The sequence below is a fragment of the Zonotrichia albicollis genome, chromosome 1, assembly GCF_047830755.1.
Source record: "Zonotrichia albicollis isolate bZonAlb1 chromosome 1, bZonAlb1.hap1, whole genome shotgun sequence".
Taxonomy (NCBI): Eukaryota; Metazoa; Chordata; class Aves; order Passeriformes; family Passerellidae; genus Zonotrichia; species Zonotrichia albicollis.
Window position 1 is genome coordinate 35,728,096 of NC_133819.1, and position 17,271 is coordinate 35,745,366.

Consider the following 17,271-nt stretch of genomic DNA (forward strand, 5'->3'; position numbering starts at 1 on the left):
TGGAATCTTAAACATCTTTATTTAAATAGTCAAAATAAATATTTGATAAGGCATAGCTAACCAAAGTACCACAACATTTATTTTTTTTTAAGCACGTATGTCAAAGGAACACGAGTGCCACCTCCTGGTTTAGGCATGGAAATACTGTGGGTTGTGCTTACTGCATTCACAACTTCCAACTAGATGTAGGGATTTTTTCCTCTCCTTTTCTTAAAGTAACTAGAATGTTCATCTACAACATTCACAGAATGCAGTAAGAACAAAAATAATTAAATGCAAGAATCCAATAAAATTTGCTTGTCTTTAGTGCCTGGAGCAAAATAGCCACATACACTCTTCACAGGTACTTTTGCCCAAATTTAACTTCACAGATGTCAAATCCTATTAAAACACAGGAATGACGACAATTTAAGGTAAATATTCAAGTGCAGTAGCTTGTAATTCAAGAGCCAGTCTTGGAATCAATGTGGACTATGTTTTCATGACTCTTTTCTACCCTAAAAAAATGCCTTAATTAATTAAGTGAAATGTATCCATCTCCTATCCAGGATGTGACAGAACCTAATAAAGAAGGGCTGAGAAATTTACTACAAATGGCACAAAGAACTGCAGCCCGTTTTGTATCTACTGCAACAGTCAAATCACAGAGTTGTTGAGAATATAGGGGTAAAATACAAACCACTTCAAGTTCCAGCCCTGCACGTCAGCAGCTGTGCAGGGGTAAAAAAAAGTTGACTCCCTTTCACACAACCCCCTCAAAAATGTATCACTGTTATGTTAGAGTCATTCAGTAATAACTACCAAAGCTCTTTCAAAGCAACTTTAGAAGCAATTTAAGAAAGAATCTGCCCCAATTCAAGTGTTGCCCCCACTGCAGATAGACAACTGCAACTTCCCTGTGTTTACAGGAGTAAAGATAATTTGCCAATTTGCCAACACTGGGTAAATGTTGGCTCTGGGTCTCTTGTTTCCTGCCCATAATCAGTATGGGCTAGAAGTACCCGAGCCCACATGCTGGGAGAAACTGCACTGTGTTAACTCTGTATGGCATTGTGTCCTATGGACTCCTAAACCTTGCCTCCCAGCATTTCAGCTCTCTGTGCCATTTCACACTTGCACATACCCACATAAAGCCTGCTTTTCTCCACAGGCTAAGAAGCCATTGCTAGACTAAGTGTTTTAATTTCCTGACTCCACACTCTTCTTCTGTATATTGACTTACTGTAAATCAGGATCATAATCCTCAAGTCTTCTGGAATACATAAAGCAACCTATAAATTTTTTTAAAAGTATAACCCTTTGGAACAAAATGCATTCATGTGTTTAATGTCCCAGCAAACTCTCACTCTTGTTAAGAAGACAGACAATTATTGCACTTGTATCCCACAGCAACATACACTTCCAGAAGGAGAACCACAAGTCTTTCTGCAGCCACCATGCCCATACTTTCTCATCCCAAAGCAGCACAGTCCACGATGCATTCATCAGCACTTGACCAATTCCTTGTTTGGCAAAGGTTCTGCCACGACTTCATCCCGCATGAACTGCTCCTAAAGACAGCAAGCAGGGATTTAGGCGATTTACATTGGTTTTGGACCTCTTATACCTCACAAACACCACGACATACACCCAGGCTGGAAAACAGACTGATTATAGCATGAATTTGTCTCCCAAAACACGAAAGCCCTAACGTGCTTAGGAGGTGAGAAAAGCTGCCAGGGCTGCTGGAGTCAGCCACAGGAGATCTTCACATCAGTGATTTCATCTCCTCTGTATCCTACCCCAAGCCCACCCAGGCAGACGCGTCTTTTTAAGCCCAAACACGGCAGCAGGAGATCAGAAAATCGAGAGACCAGGCAGCAGATGTAGCTCCAAACCAGGCATTTCTAAACGCTGCCCGGCGCTTCCAGCACGGGGCGGCGAACCGGGCCTCGGAGGGACCCGGCTGGAACCGCGTCCTCCCTTCGCACCCACCTGGTCGTAAATGACGCGCAGGATCAGGGAGCAGCTGGGACAGGTGGCCACGTCCTCCCCGTTCTCCAGGTCCTCCTGCAAAAGCGCCGGGAGAGCGGTCAGGCCCCGCCGCCTGCCCGGCCCCGGGCCGCACCACCCCGTTCTGCCCCCAGCCCCGCCCGGCCGCCCCTCACCCGCGTGATGAGGAATCGGTCCCCGCAGGGGCACGGGTAGCTGTAGGTCCTGGTCTCCTCGTCGTACTCGAAGTCCTCGATCTCCACCTCGTCGTGGAACACGGCCATGCCGCCGGGGAACGGCGGAGCCGGACCGGGGCGGACGGGAAGAGGCGGCGCCTGACGGGGCACGAGGGCGGCGCTGCCCGTGACGGGATGCGGCGGCGGGTAGGGGTGGTGGGGAGCGGGCCGGGGATCCCGGATCCCGGGGAGGGCCGGCTGGGGAGGAGGAGGGAGTGGGGGGACAGGAGGGTGAGGGGCGGCGGGCTGAGGGGCAGCGCGTTCGCGTCCTCCTGGCTCGCCCTTCCCTCATGGCGGGAGCCCCGCACGCCGCTCGGAAGCGGTGGCCGGGCCGCCCTCTGCGGCCGATGGCGCTGCCGCTTCCAGCCCTGGCGTCTTGCCCGGCGATCCCAGGGGCTGTGGGGGAACGGCCGGGCACTGCTGCGACCTTGTCCTTGTCCCTGCCCTGCTCCTTGTCCCTGCCCTGCCCCTTAGCCGTGTGCTTCCCGTGCCCCTTGGCCGCCTCAGTGCCGCCCCGCCCCAGCTGGGCACAGGCTGCCGCCGCCTCTCCCCCACCTCCCCCGCCTCCTCCCGGCGCTCACCGTGTTCCCCTCAGTCCCTGGAAAAGGGGGAAAACCTTGGTTTCTTTCATTGCTTTTGCAAAGGTCTGTTTGTCTAAAGGAGTGTTTTACTGGGAGATAGCTTTTGAAAAAAGGCTTCCTGTGCTGCTTGCTTCAGTACCTTTGCTGCCCGCCTCTGCACTCTCTTGCATTAACCTACCTCGTAATTTGCATTTAAGTGTGATGTGGGTGAACAACTTTTGTTGTTATCCCTTCAGATAGTGACGTGGGATTGTGGGACAGAAGAGATACAGACATATATCTCAACAGATACCAACCCAGGGCCAGTGGATCAGAGGGGATGGAGAATGAATGGCTCTTTGGTTTTAAGTGAGGAGAGGAAGAAGTCATGAAAAGTAGTGCTGGTTTCATTCCGTGGAGCAAAGGAGGTTTATAAAAATATGTTAAGGGTGGGTGCCAAGAGGATGGAGTCAGGCTCTTCTTGGGGGTGCCAGCCACTAGGACAAGAGGCAGTGGACAGAAACTGAAGCTCCACCTGAATGTGAGGAAGAACTTCTTTAGTGTGTGAGTGACCAGGCTCTGGAACAGACTGCCCAGAGGTACTGGAGGCTCTCTCACTGGAGATATTCCAGAACCACCTGGATGCAGTCTTGTGCCGTCTCAAATGGCCCTGCTTGAGCAGGGAGATGAGACTGTATGACCCACTGTGGTCTCTTCAAACCGCTGTGAAAAAAGAGGGTGTTTGGAGTGGCTGCTCCTGTACTGGCTTGGGTAAGATGAGAATAAAGGGAGAACATCCCACCTGACACGAGCCTGGGAAGCTGAAGCACAGTGCTTTCATGGAGGGCAGGGAATTGCCAAAGAGCTGGATGAGTGAAAAAATCACAGAGGTGACAGATGGGGGAAAAGCTGTTCACAATTTGTAATGGCATGAGTCACGCTTGTATGTGGTAGGGGGGAACCAGGACTCATTAAAAGACAATTAGGAATTTATTGGTTGTAGAGTAAAAATTGCAAATTATTTTTATTGTGTTTTTCATGATTGGAAAGTGATGATAGTAAAAATGGAGCAAGTTTCTTGAACTATGGTTCAAGAGTTATTTCTAATTTAGGATAGAGACTCAGCCTTCAAGCAGTTGTATCAATAGGGTCTTTCAGCTGTGACTATAAAATTAGGCTGACATTTCTTTTGTTTCTAATATTATGTATTGATATTGAACTGTAGATTGGTTGGAGATGTAGGTGTCTATACCCATGATGTGCTATGTGAAAGATTCCAGATCATAAAGTGATCTCATGAATTTGAGAAACTGATTTTTGAGCACTCTGGGTTGACAGATAATATGCCAAGGTAGAGGAATGGGACTTCATTAGATGTGTATTTTGTTCTCCTAAAATATTTTGAGATTGTTAACAATTTTGTCATCAATAGTGTCTACATATTTGATGTAGAAAGTGTTTTTGCTTAAACAAAGTATGTTGATGTTTTGCTTAAACACTTAAGTACACTTTAAGTACTCTGTGATGTTGTGGAAAAAAATGTTAAAGTAATTTTGCTCCCTGGGGGTAGAAGACTTTTCAGTAATTCCATTTTTAAAAGTTGCGAGCTGCTGTGGAATTAAATGCTGTAAAACTATTAAAAATTGTGGACAGTTAAAAGCTGCAGGAAGTATTTCTTATGCTTGAAAATGGGCATTTTGAGTAGTGACTGTAGATGTGTTCCATTTCTGAGCAGCCTAATTTGTGGAAATTCTGCCTTCATTCATACAAGACTACAAACAGGACAGATTACTAAGTGACCAGCCAATGCAGCTGTTAGTGAAATCCTAGAGAGCATTGGCCTGATTAGTTATCAGCAAGCTGGATCAGTGCCATTTCAAGGGATTAGAAATTAAAAACATTTTGAAAATAAATTACGTGCCTTAAAAGAATGCACAGAAAGATATTTAAATGAAAGTAAAATATTAATGATTTAATGAAGCAGTGGACTGCATCATGGGAATAAATATCATTTAGTAGGTAGTGACATATGATAGAGAGTTATGCTGATCCATTTTAGGAAAAATAAAGGCATATATACAAGGAATGAGAATCATCTCTTGGCTCTCTATGAAGCTGTTGCTACACTTGAAGGGTAGTTCTGACTAACCTTGAATGTTGTGCATGTCAGTTTAGCTTTCTCTGTCATAGCTGTTTGAATGTGTGGTTTTGATGCTTCACTCTGTGTTTCTACTGCAGTGCATGTGAGTGTCCTCCACTTTCTTCACTCTGTAGAGATGTATTATGTAGGGTACATGGAAGTGTGAGGGATTAATGTCCTTTTAAAGAAGCCTGTGAACAAACAGGCTTAATTAAAGTTTATGAAATTCTCCACCCAGGACCTTTTCTTTACCACTAGAAAGGGAAAGTCAGTGTTTGATCTTTCCTACATGAATACTGTTTGAACATTTAAAAGCACAGATATGTTGGCTGGAAGGCACTTCTCAGCATCCTCCAGTCAGAATTTGTGCTTGGAGCAGGGCACTTGTTCACACTGGAGTAAGCCAGTCCCAGGTATTGACTTCTGTCATGACATTTCTGCTTTCCAGCCCTGCAGTTTCTCAGTTCCCCTTTAAAGGGGAGCTCTACTATTCTAATCTAGCATCATTCACAAGTTTGCTGATCATAGAATGGCCCAGAGAGGACCTCAAATATCATCCAGTTCCAGTGACCATGCCATGAACAGGACACCTTCTGTCTCTTCATCCAAGTTAGTGATAAATGTATTGACCTCTGTCAGCCCCAGGGTACTCTTACTGTTCTAGCCAACAACTGAGGCAAACTTGAAGCCATCAAGTCTTCAATTCTGTCTGCCAGACAAGTTTTCAGCCCCTCCAACCACCCATCTGGTCTTGGCTTACTGGTGTGTGTGTGCTGCAGGGGCTGGTGCCAGGAGCCACAGGACACTCAGGGTGTGCTCCATCCTGTCCCCTTAGCTGTGTGACCAGACCTTTCATCACCATAGCTGTTCAGGTTTACCAACGATAACCTAGCCCTGGTAAATCTGAGTCACATCTTCCTGATTGCTTTCTTAGCTTTCACCCAGCTTAGGGGACAAGCTCTGAGCATTTTTCCAGTTACTGGGATGGTGCTGACAGGATGTAAGCATTGCTTTTGCCTCTCTTAAAAAATGAGCACGTGTAAGTCTTTTCCCAGTCAGCTGGAGACTGTGTGATAAGTGTTTTTCACGGGTAATAGACACTTGCCTGACAAGCATGTCAGCTGTGTCTCTTAGCAACCTTGAGTGTAACCCATCTGGCTCTGTGCATCTGAGTGCATCCAGCGTCTCTCAGCAGGTGCTGGCCCTGCTCCTGGTTATCCCTCTCCTTCCCAACCACCACTGCTACAAACAGGGGTCTGGGTGCAGGCTTTGCCTGTAAAGACTGAGGCAAAGGGAATGTTGAGTACTTCAGCCTTTTCCATATTATCTCTGACAAGGTCCTCCCCTTGTGAGAGACTGAGACATTGATGCTCAAGCAATTGCCCATTTGGAAAAGCTACAGGGGCTGTGCTGAGGCCAGGTTTGCACCCCTGGGGACTGAAGGAGGAGAGGTTTGGGTGTGTGGTGGGAATGCTCTGATCTGCATGAGAGCAGCCCAGGTGCAGGCAGGGTGAGCACCACCACCAGAGGGTGACCACAACAAACTGACCTTGGTTTGGCAACCAGCTGGGTTTGAGCCAGGTGAGGGAAAAGGCCAGTGGGAAGCAGGTGCTGCTGAGGTGGGATAATGCTGATTATCCTGCCAGAGTCCTCCCTCACACAGCTGGGCCAGCTGTAACTCTCCTTCCCAGGGAAGGGATCAGGACACACTCGTGTTCCCAGCTGGGCCTGAGGGTGTTCATCCCTTCCTGGGGCAGACCTGGCTCAGGCTCACTGCCATGAGAGGCAGCTGGCATGGCTTAGAGGGTGTCATGACCCATCAAAGACCCCAGAGTGCCCCCAGACCCATTTCTGGGGCCTTCCACCAGACCACTGCACATGATCCCAGTGTTGGAACAGACAGGGTAAAACTCACCCAGGGAGGTGCCTGGGTGTTCCCACCTGAACCTGAACAGACTGAACCCATTGAAATCTATGTTTTGTGGTCTTCCCTCACCCTTATGGATCAAATGTCCAGCCATCACTTTGACTAAGTGAAATTGCAACAGTCAGTTCTTGTCACTGGATCCATGGTTGGTCATATCTTTCCACTGTCTTTTCTTATCCTTTCTTTCTCTTCCTTTCTTTTCCTTATATATTTTCTTAAGTGATTCTTTTATACTTTTATATTGTTTCATTTCTATAGATAATAATTAAAAGGGCTCTGTACCTAATTTTCACTACAACCAAATTGTTCTAAAACAAACTTGCATTATACATATATGTATATATGTGTGTGTATATATATATATGTATATGTATATATATAAACACCAGTTGTTCAGTGTCATTTCACTGTCCTCTGCCCCAAGGAATCCATTAACCAGAACCTCACTTTACCCTCTGGGAGTGGGCATAACATCCCTTCATGCGATGGCTGCACATTTTCACTTGTTTATGAACTTTCATACTTTTAAAATTCCCTCTCATTTTACTTCGTTGCTAGTTTTAGCTCCAGCTGGGCTTTGGCTTTTCTGATTTAAGGGACATAAAAGCTGGAAATAAGCCATTTCAAACACTGAATGCTTCATTTAACAAATATTTACTATTTTTTTTCAGGAACCAGTGATTCTGAAGACTGTCTGATCATCATGGCTCATGCTACTATTTATGTGGGTTGCACTGTTCCTCAATTACTGAGAGGTGCTCAGAGCAGGATTTTTCCCTCTCATTCTCCATTGGGGGTGTTGAGGCACTCTGCTTTTTGTTACTGCACAGGCAACGGGTAGGTTATCCACTTCCTTGGGGTTTTTTTAAGAGAATGCTATGGTAACACTCTCAAAATCAAGCTGACAAATTATTACAGACCTATAAATGCTTAATCTAACTCCCAATTATATATTTGTATTTAATTCTTATTTAGATTTGTGTCATCTGTAGTCTGGATTACACTGGTAAATTATTATGTTAATAGAAATTCATATCAGTAAGGGACAGTAGCACAGCTGTCAAAATGACAATTATCTTTGTTTGCTTTTTCTTGCAGCACAATCAAATCAAAAAGGAAAATGGATCATCTAGAGAGGACAGCAAATAATTTTCGACAGGAGGTTAGTGTTCTGTTCTTTGGGATGCAAGTAATTTTAATTTTTATGCTGCAAGGATAATTATATTGGAAAATAGTATTCCATTTTTAGGCTCCATTTTGCCTTCTGCTGGAGTCTGGTTTTCTTCTTTTTCTCCTCATTTTTTTATATTTGTTACTGGTATAAAATTAGCATATTTAGTGCTCAGTGGATGAAATGTAATGAGTTTTTAAGTTTTTCAGTGATGTGATGCTGTTTACTTTATGTTGGACAAGAAACTTAATAGATTTCTGGCCAACTATGGATTATAATAAGTAATGAAAGCACGTGGATATCCCTCATTTCTAAAATGACTTCTCAGATTTTTATGGATTTATACACTTCTGGTTCAGGCTTGAGATTTTAAAATGTGGAAAATGTCCTTTATAACATAGGAGTAAGGAAAAAGGTGTAGACATTTTGAAGGGAGAGATGATAAAAGATCTTCAGTTTTATCTAGTTTAATTCATAAATACAAGGCAGATAAAGCATTGCTCTCCATCAAATCCAGAAGGGCTTATTCTGGATCTCAGTTTTGAGCAGCAAGCATTCTTTTTCATAATGTTCAGGAGGGAACATACTCTTGTACTTCACACAGATATTTCCTTTCTGTAATAAGCTGAAGTGGATGCACACAGATGGAAACCCACCACACATCTGTCAGTGTGTGTACATGAAATCCTTCTCTGCTGTTTTTCCCTAACTGTAGTGGAGAATAAATCACATTTTTCCCAAGAGGAAGCTGGGTGCAGGGGATATGTAGGTAACCCCTGAGAGAGAAGATTCAGCCCTGTCTGACCTGGGCTGTGGGTGCATGAGACAAATGCAGCCTGGTTCTGCCTGTCACCAGCTGTGGGAGGCACAGAGCTGTGCCTCAGCTATTCCCACTAATGCCAGCTCTTCCCTGAGTACAGATCAGTGCTGCTTGTGGACATCAGCTGCTCTGGTGGGTCCTGTTTACCCAAAAAATGGATGTAGAGACAGGCACAGACCAATGCATTTTCTCTTTTGCTTCTGATATGAAAAAAAATGATGGCACTTCTGAGTGGTGCAGCCATGGGGTTTCTTTATATTTATTGTTTGGCTTGCTTCCTTTCTCTGCTCAATGTCAGTACTGGAAAATACATGGAAAATGGATCCTTGTGAGGTGTTGGAAGCTCAGGGTTGGTGCAGGGAACTGTAAGGCACAAGAAAGAGAAGGAAGCTGTATGAGATAGGTGAAAGAGCAAGGCTCAGTTCCTGCTACTGCACATTCTCTGCATATCAGAGGATTATGCTGTTTCTTTTTTTATTGCTTGATTTATTCTTTGTTGCTTTGTTTCTGACCACTTTAAAATCAGTTTATTTTAAATCCTGTGCTTGGTTTTAAATTCCGTATAATCAGCAGTTGGCTTCCCTCAGCCAATATTGCCTTATTTGGCCATTTCAGTCCTGTAAAAGATGAAAGAATCATAAATCTGTGTTGCATTACTGGGAATGCTACAGAACATTGCCTGTTGAAGAGTGATAATGTGAAGGACCAGGGCAAGGAAAAGTGACTAATGCTTTCTTGAAATACAGCTGCAAAATCCAGAGTCCTGTGCCCTCCTCTCACTGCAGCCTTGCTCTGACCAGTTGGACACCCTTGTGATGGTCCAAAATACTGGCTGAATGTCTTTGATCACCCTGACTCAAATTTCATTTTTGAAATAACTTTATACCAATTAAGAATTAAATTTCAAGTACTCTTGCAGCTCTCAGCCAAATAATGAATTAAGGAGGGCACTGAAGAGTAAAGAAGGGAATGAAGTCCAAATTTAATGTCCTTTTCTTGCACTTCTCCATCAGAACAACCACTGAAGTCATGTATCTGACATTTCTCTTGTTAACTTTGACTGCATTCCTCATTTAATGCTGTCTGCTAAAGTGGAACAGGAATCCATTCTACTTCATTTTAAATTAGCAAATGTCCTGCTGTTTAATGGGACAGGGAACATGTTCAGATGTTGCTTTAAGAATAAATTAATTTCCTGACATATGTTTTAAATTACAGCATAGTTGCTTAAAGTGAAATTTTTTTTGATCTGTTTGATCTTAGACAAATGATAAATGGTAGAGTTGTGGTGGTATTTTGAGTATTTCCTTGTGTGGTAAGTGACATCAGCATTTTTAACAGTAAAATCTGTGTATTGCTCTGTGTAGAAAATACTTAGAGCATTGCTTTCTTTGTAGAGGAAAAAAGGTTAATAATCATAGTCCAAAAAAACCTGAAAAGGAAGGGTAGGGAGGGGATGAAAATCCATGTTACACTGATGGGCATCAAAGAATTTAAGTGGGGTACTCATCCCCAATGGTTCTTTTTGCAAACTTGGCTTTTCATTTTTCATCTTTTTTTAAAACTCCTTAAAAGTAGTATTAACTATGGCTCTGACATCCCCTCTCATGTGGCTGCCAAACAAAATCTGCTCTGGTAACCAGCCATGAGACCTTGTGTCTTGGTTTCCCTGTGCTCATATGGATGTAGGGGATAAGTGCAGTAACACAAGGCTTGCTGGTTTTCTTTCATTGATGCATTAACATTAATGCATAATCTTTCAGTAATGCACTTAATTACTTAAATTAATCTAGATCCAGAATTCTCCCTGGGACTTCATCTGCAACTGATTTTTTACAAGTCTTTTTTCTTTATATCAGAGATCTTTTTACTTTGTTGCTGGAGGATGCAGGAGTGTGTGTCTTGTGTAGATGTCTGAAGAATCTGCTCAGTGATAACTAGCAATCCCCTCTCCTTAGAGCTATGTTCTCTTCAGCTGAACTAAAGTAAGTTTGTTTAGAGTCTTAGAAAAGTCTGCTCTCCATTCAATGACTATTTAAGTGAATCATAGAATGGTTTGGGCTTGAAGGGACCTTAAAGATCATGCAGTTCCAACCTCCTGCCATGGGCAGGGACACCTTTCACTGAGCCAGGTGGCTTAGGGCCCCATCCAGCCTAGCCTTGAACACTTCCAGGGAGAGAATCCATTTTGGTGTCATCACCTCAGTGAAAGATATTGGTGCTGTAGGTAATGAAATGCCATGGGTAACATGGGAAGTGATGGATGTCTCCCACATGGCTTCTTGAGTGCTTTTGCTGCAAATTGTATCTATATATCACAATGGCTTCTTTTCCTTCTGCTAGGTAATTACACAAGCAAAAGTGTGTGGGATCACCAATGAATCAGAGACAGTCAAAAGGCTTCGTTTGGCAATTGCAAATAAGGATTTCACTTTCAAAGCAGGACAATGGTAAGATCTTCTGGTGTATTTGAGGGGGAAATTACTAGGAGAAGTCCACTATAACAAAGTGATGAAAGGTTTCTAATCCTTGGGCCTTGGAAAAAGTTGTTAGTTTATATAATACTATATTTTCTTATTGGATGCTCTGTCAAAGAGCTGATATTTGGCATAGTTTTAAACAGTCATTATAAAAAATGCTTATATTACTATTAAAAGGGCAGAAGTGGATATTCTTTAAATGTTCAGTTATAGTGTTTTGGTGTTTTCCTGTGGTTTATTATATTACATTGTTTCTTCAGGAGTACTTTGAAGTTCACTGCACTTTATTCTGTAGGCTGTCTTTATTTACAAGTTACTTTTACAGTGGAGCTGAGACTGCTGATTTGTAAATTACTTAATTTTGATTTATTTCTTCCCCTTGAAGTTTCCACTGTGAAAATTAAGCCTGTTAAGTCAGATTAATATATTAATATAAATAGACAAATTTGAAAATAAAAATCTTGAATGATCAAGCCTTTGAAACAATTAGCTGTTTGTTTAAACAATTTTACAGTTGTTTTTTTTCCCATGGAAGTAGTGGATTTTCATGTTTGTCTTCCTTCCTTGTTAAAAATACTCTCACTCAGTAACTTTTTTTTTTCCCCTTAGAAATTAATTTAAAACTAGGAGTAGTTGCTTTTGGCAATGGACATTTAAATGTTCTTAAACTTTTTATTGGCTTTGGCCATCTGAAAGTGGTTTTGCTGAAATCAAAGTATAGCTGCTGGGGTACTAGCAGCATATGTTACTCATGGAGTGTTAATATGCTGGCTTTTAAATTTAGAACCAGAACACAAGATGCTGATTAGCAATAATTTGTTTGTGAAGTAATTTGCTACAGTTTTTGCACATGTGCAGTGACTCATATTAAATTCTTTCTAGCCAGTACTTGCAACGTACATTTACCCTCCAAAAATGTTTTTGAAATTACCATGCTGGAAACTGAGAGCTTTAATTATAATTACTCTTCTTCATTTTCTTTTTCCTTGAAAGTGTTCTAGTGCTATTGTAAGGTACACCCCAACTTCTCTGTACTTGTATCTATAAACGGAGGTTGCATTTTTTTGATGAGCAACACATTTTCCTGAGCAGAAAAGGCTAAGTTGGTAGAATTTGCTATAGTAAGATGTTACAGTCAAAGATTGTCACTAAAATGTTTACATTTTCTGAAAATGTTCTAGTTATTGAGTTTTTCAGAAGCAGAAGTGAATTTGTTTTGCAAGCACTTTGGCAGATACTGGTCTTTATCTGACCTCAAATAATAACGAAGAGACTTGTTGCTGTTACACCTTTTGATTTACTGAAACGTGCATTGAGGTATATGCATGTTGCAAATACTTTGAAGAAGTAGCTTTGTGATTTTAGTGTTTCTGATCTCTCACTCCAGCAATGGGTAATTATTACTCATTTCTTAAAGATATGGTTTAGGTGGGTTTTAAAAGAAGGGAAGTAAAAAAGCACCCTGAGATCTCTAGTTTACATCTATTTGTGCCTCTCCTTGTGGTGGGTTTTTTCACTTTTTTCCCTTCTGCTGCTCTTTTCTCTTAGGCTGTCACATTTCTTCAGAAACCCTCTCACCCTCCCTAACATGGCTGAGACAAGCCATCAAAGCTAGTCCACTATAAGATAGTAAACTGTGCCTTGAAATCTCTCATAGTTATGTACTCAGGGAAAAAATGCATCTGCATTAGTATTTGGGAAAGGTAAAAACCATGTTTGATGGTAAAAAAGGTGAAAATCACGTTTTGCAATAATGTTTGTGTGTTTCCCCACCAGTCATGGATAAGGTTTCCCTTACATGCCAAGGAGAACATTTGACTTGAATATAAATTATTACTTTACAGCATAAATTCTCATATTTTTCGTTCATTTAAGTAAGTTGATCTTAGTAGGAAGATTTTTTTTCCACCAGAGGGAGGTAAAGAGCTTCAGCAGCATCCTGAGATGTTCTTTGGCAGGATAAACGCTGCAATTCAAGAGCTGATCTTTCTCAGCTGCCAGGGCCTGACTGTCAGTAAAGCTGAGCCCCACAGGTAGTGGGGCTGCACAAGCTGAGGACACTGAAATAAGCTTGTCATTTTTTTTGGTTGTAGACCATTCTTTTGCAGTCAGGTATCTTTATGCACCATCAAGATATTGTAAGCATCAAGTTAAAAATGATATCACACTGTATGCATTCTTTAAGAGAAAGAGATTTTTTTCTTCAAAGGGTGAATTTTTCGTGGAGTATGCAGATATGATTTTTTTTTTCTTCAAAAAGTGGTGAACTACTCAAAGTGCTTCTCTCTTTCCTCAAGCATTTGTGGTGTCTGTGAAGAATACAGCCTTGCTGTTTAAAGAAAATACCTGTGCAGTAGCAGTCAGTCTGTACTTCTCATTGCATCCCCACATAACTAACACTGAGCCAGCCTAGCCCAGGCTAGAATTGAATAAGGGTTCTCTGGTACCTGGCATTGTTTATCAGTGTGGCTGTTCCCTAAGGGGACCAGCACAACTGGTTATAGGCATTTGGGTTTTTGTGAAATACAGTGCTTTTGTTATGTGCTGTAGAAAGCAGAAGCATTTAAAGACTTATGGAACACAGAGGAGTGCAGATGATAGATCACAAACCAACTTGTAATTTTTTTTCTGAGTTCTTTGGAAGCCTCATCAAGGCTTATCAAAGCCCGACTTCTATGAGACTGAATTCTAGTTCGTATATAGTAATGGCTTGCCTTCCATACTCTCTAATGGCTGGTAGTGCAGAAGCTTAGCCACGTGTTACCTTCTTATCTCTACAAACTCATGCATGGTTTGCCTCTAAGCTGAAAGAAAAAACCTGGGAATTTATTCCAGTTCAATTTCCTATAACCTAAGAAAGCGATATCTGCCACCAGAGGGAGCTGCAGTTCTGCTGCCAGCTGTGGACTTTCTGATATGGGAAATTTTTTACATACTGTCGGTTTTATTTCAGGTATTTCATCTGCTCAGGAAAAGAAAGTGTTTAATATAAAGTAATTTCCATAGAATTAGAATGCCAGTCTTATGTTTGAAAATTGAAGAGCCCATCAAAGGGATCAAAAAGACTGGGAATTAAACTACTCTATCAGACCATAATTATGTTTTTGTTCTAATATGCAAATAATTGATTTTAAACACTTAGAATTCTAGTCTGTTGTGAAATGTGGCATCTAATGCTAAAAGCAGAATGGTTTGAAAACCTTCTAGTTTAGCAAACATGATGACAAGGTTCTAGAAGACAATAATTCCAAGGAAATGGTGTTGTTTAACTCCATTTTTGGAAAATTTACTTTACAAAAATGAAGATGTTGTAAAGGAAAGATAATTGAAACAAAGGCAGCCACATCATTTTGGCTATTGTTGTCCATGTTTGTGGTTGTGGCTTCTTTTTTAAAGTTCTGTGTCTGATTTACTTTTAGGGTTGATTTCTTTATTCCTGGAGTATCTGTAGTTGGGGGATTCTCAATATGTTCAAGCCCTGGCCTGTTAGAACGAGAAGGAATACTGGAGCTGGCAGTGAAGCACACTGCTCATCCTCCTGCTCACTGGATTCACACTGAGGTAAATGAAATTCCCTGGGAGATTGGGCTTGCTCTCTTTTTTTGAGGTAAAGGGGGTGGTGTGTGTTTTTAGACCACTTTGTGCTATTAACTGCAAAATTCACATTGGCTTCTTTAAGCATTTTTGATACAACATAAATCTTAAAACCTTTTGTTCAGTAAGGGACTGAAATTGGATGTTTATATGGAAATATGGTTATTGTGATCTTTTGTCACCACTTGTGCTTACAGTGGACTTAAAAGTGATATTGTAGTTAGTGTATATAAGGGTTCTCACTCCTTTGGAATTAATGAATTTTTGAAAAACCTCTGCTCTAACTTACATCCCTGAGAACAGGCAGTGTTACGCATTACAAAGTTACCTCTGATAACCTTCCATAATCCCAGATTATTTCTGTAAAGATAAACTGGGGATCATTGACAAATCACAGATAGAGATTATTAAAGGGGACCCAAGGAAGATACTTGGATCAGTTCTTCTGAAATGATAAAACATTTCAGAATATCCATAGTATTCTTTTAAATGCACAATATTTTTGTAATAAATACATAACACAGGGCTTGGGGTTTTTGCTAGATGAAAAGTTAAGTCTGAGACTTGGCCTCGTGGTGTTTTGTTTATCATTTACCACATTCAGTTTGTCAGATGAGTCACATGTTTCATCAGTAATCTGTCCTATCAACTTTTTTTCTTTTCAAAGTCTCTGGAAACTATTTAAGATTTTTTGATGTTGTAAATCAGTTTTTATTGTTGAGTTTTCTGGTGGGATTTATAGCATAAATCTTTAGTTAAGGGGTAACCTACATCAAACCTGATGCCATGGAGAAACCTGCAGGATATACATGGACTCTTCTAGCTAAACAAAAGTGCATGCTTTTCTTTAGGAAACAAGCAGAAAAAAGAACAACCTAGAATTCAGAAATGTTGTATATATGGTGACAAAACTGGTGCTTAATTGTTTAAAAGTTGTCCTAAAGGAAGTTGGTATCTCAGGTTAAAAATGTTATGGGAATAGTTAGCACTGATTTACTCACTGTATTTGTGTTTTTAGAGGTATTTATTTCGTAATATTACTGTATATAAAATAGTAAATTTTAGCACCATGTATTTTATATAACTTGAGGAAGATGTAGCCTTTTCTTTAAAAAGTATCCATGTGATGTATTGATTGATTCGCTTTTCTGCCTGAGCTGTGTCTATAAACTAGGCTAAAGGACAATGCTTTCTTGTGGTATTACTCCAGAATTTTACTATTTTTTCTTGTATATTGACTTCCTGTTATCCTTGTCATGGTCAAAGCATGGAAATATCTGGCAGACTGCTTATTAAGGGATTCTCCCCAAATCCCATGTCCAGTCTTGAGGAACTGTGGCTGGTTAAGGGGGCAGATGTGAGATTATTTCTCCCTAAAATTGCTTATTTCCTCAAAGGGTACCATATTCTGTGTCCTCCTTAGGCCACATGGATCTGGAACACACATGGGTTTGTGCTGCTCTAGACCAGAGTAAAACATGGTGGGAAAGGCTGGCAGTGTCCATCACAAGGGAGAGAGAAATCAGTTTCAGTTAAGGAATGCTCATTGCCCTACAGTATGCTGGAGAGACAACAGTTCTGCAATAATTAGGAGAAGCAAGAAAGTTGCTGGGTGTTTTTAATGCTCATGCTTACTCTCTTAGGAACCCCTGTGTTCTGTGCAGTACCTGCATCCAAGAGCCTCCTTCTTGCTCCTGGTGGAATTGTTACACTTTACACCTTAGCTGTCTGTGCAACCTTCATTAATGGAACTCCCTTTGTTTCAGTTTACTGTTTCCTGCTGTGAACAGAATTCTTTGGAGGAAGTGTTTTCATTCTCTAAGCTAATTTTTCAGCAGTTCCTATAGCTTCTTTTTCTCTTTTCCATTCCCACCTTCCTTGCTTTCCCTATCCTTTTCATTTTATTTTTTAAAGCCTGTACATGGCCTAAGTGCTCTTATTTGTTCTGTCAGCATGCAGTGATGTGGAAGAACTCACGTGACCTCTCTGTACTGCAGCTTCACCCTTCAGACAGGATGCACTGCTGCTTTACCAAGGAGATACTGACCCAAGTGGAATTTTTTGTTGTAGCTTTTGTTTTCCATGTATTAAAGAAAACATGCTTGGGCACATTTTGTTAGAAAATAATTTCTCACATACAAGTGGAGAGTAAGAGAGATTTTCTCCTGATTTTTCTTCTTCTAAGTCTCTGAAGTTGCAACTGCAGAAGTGATTCTGCAAGAAGTATTCTTGTGGATACTTGCTTTACTTCTGAATGGTTTTTAATTTTAAGGAGTGGGGATGGAAAAACTTTCTGTATATGCAACTTATTCTGACCTTCAGTGACCTCATAGGAAGGCCTTTTTTAGCATGAAGTTGCTTTTGGGTAGAAA

General features: G+C 41.3%; 2 protein-coding genes across 4 annotated transcripts in view; one reads left to right on the forward strand and one right to left on the reverse strand.

The window, feature by feature from the left end:
- On the reverse strand, positions 1–2,281 carry DPH3 (diphthamide biosynthesis 3). The gene is made up of 3 exons (XM_005480918.4): positions 2,148–2,281; positions 1,975–2,049; positions 1–1,550 (listed from the first exon to the last, which is right to left on the reverse strand). Exons 1-3 carry the CDS (start codon positions 2,253–2,255, stop codon positions 1,485–1,487), a joined length of 249 nt encoding a protein of 82 aa, XP_005480975.2. The 5' UTR covers positions 2,256–2,281; the 3' UTR covers positions 1–1,484.
- Positions 2,216–17,271, forward strand: part of OXNAD1 (oxidoreductase NAD binding domain containing 1) — a 19,003-nt gene continuing 3,947 nt past the window's right edge. For all 3 annotated transcript variants that reach the window (XM_005480916.4, XM_005480917.4, XM_014273436.3), the window contains exons 1-5: positions 2,216–2,354; positions 7,506–7,671; positions 7,933–7,996; positions 11,169–11,275; positions 14,725–14,866. In XM_005480916.4, coding sequence (XP_005480973.2) covers positions 7,538–7,671; positions 7,933–7,996; positions 11,169–11,275; positions 14,725–14,866 — 447 coding nt within the window. In that variant the 5' untranslated portion in view covers positions 2,216–2,354; positions 7,506–7,537. The remainder of the gene's footprint in view (positions 2,355–7,505; positions 7,672–7,932; positions 7,997–11,168; positions 11,276–14,724; positions 14,867–17,271) is intronic.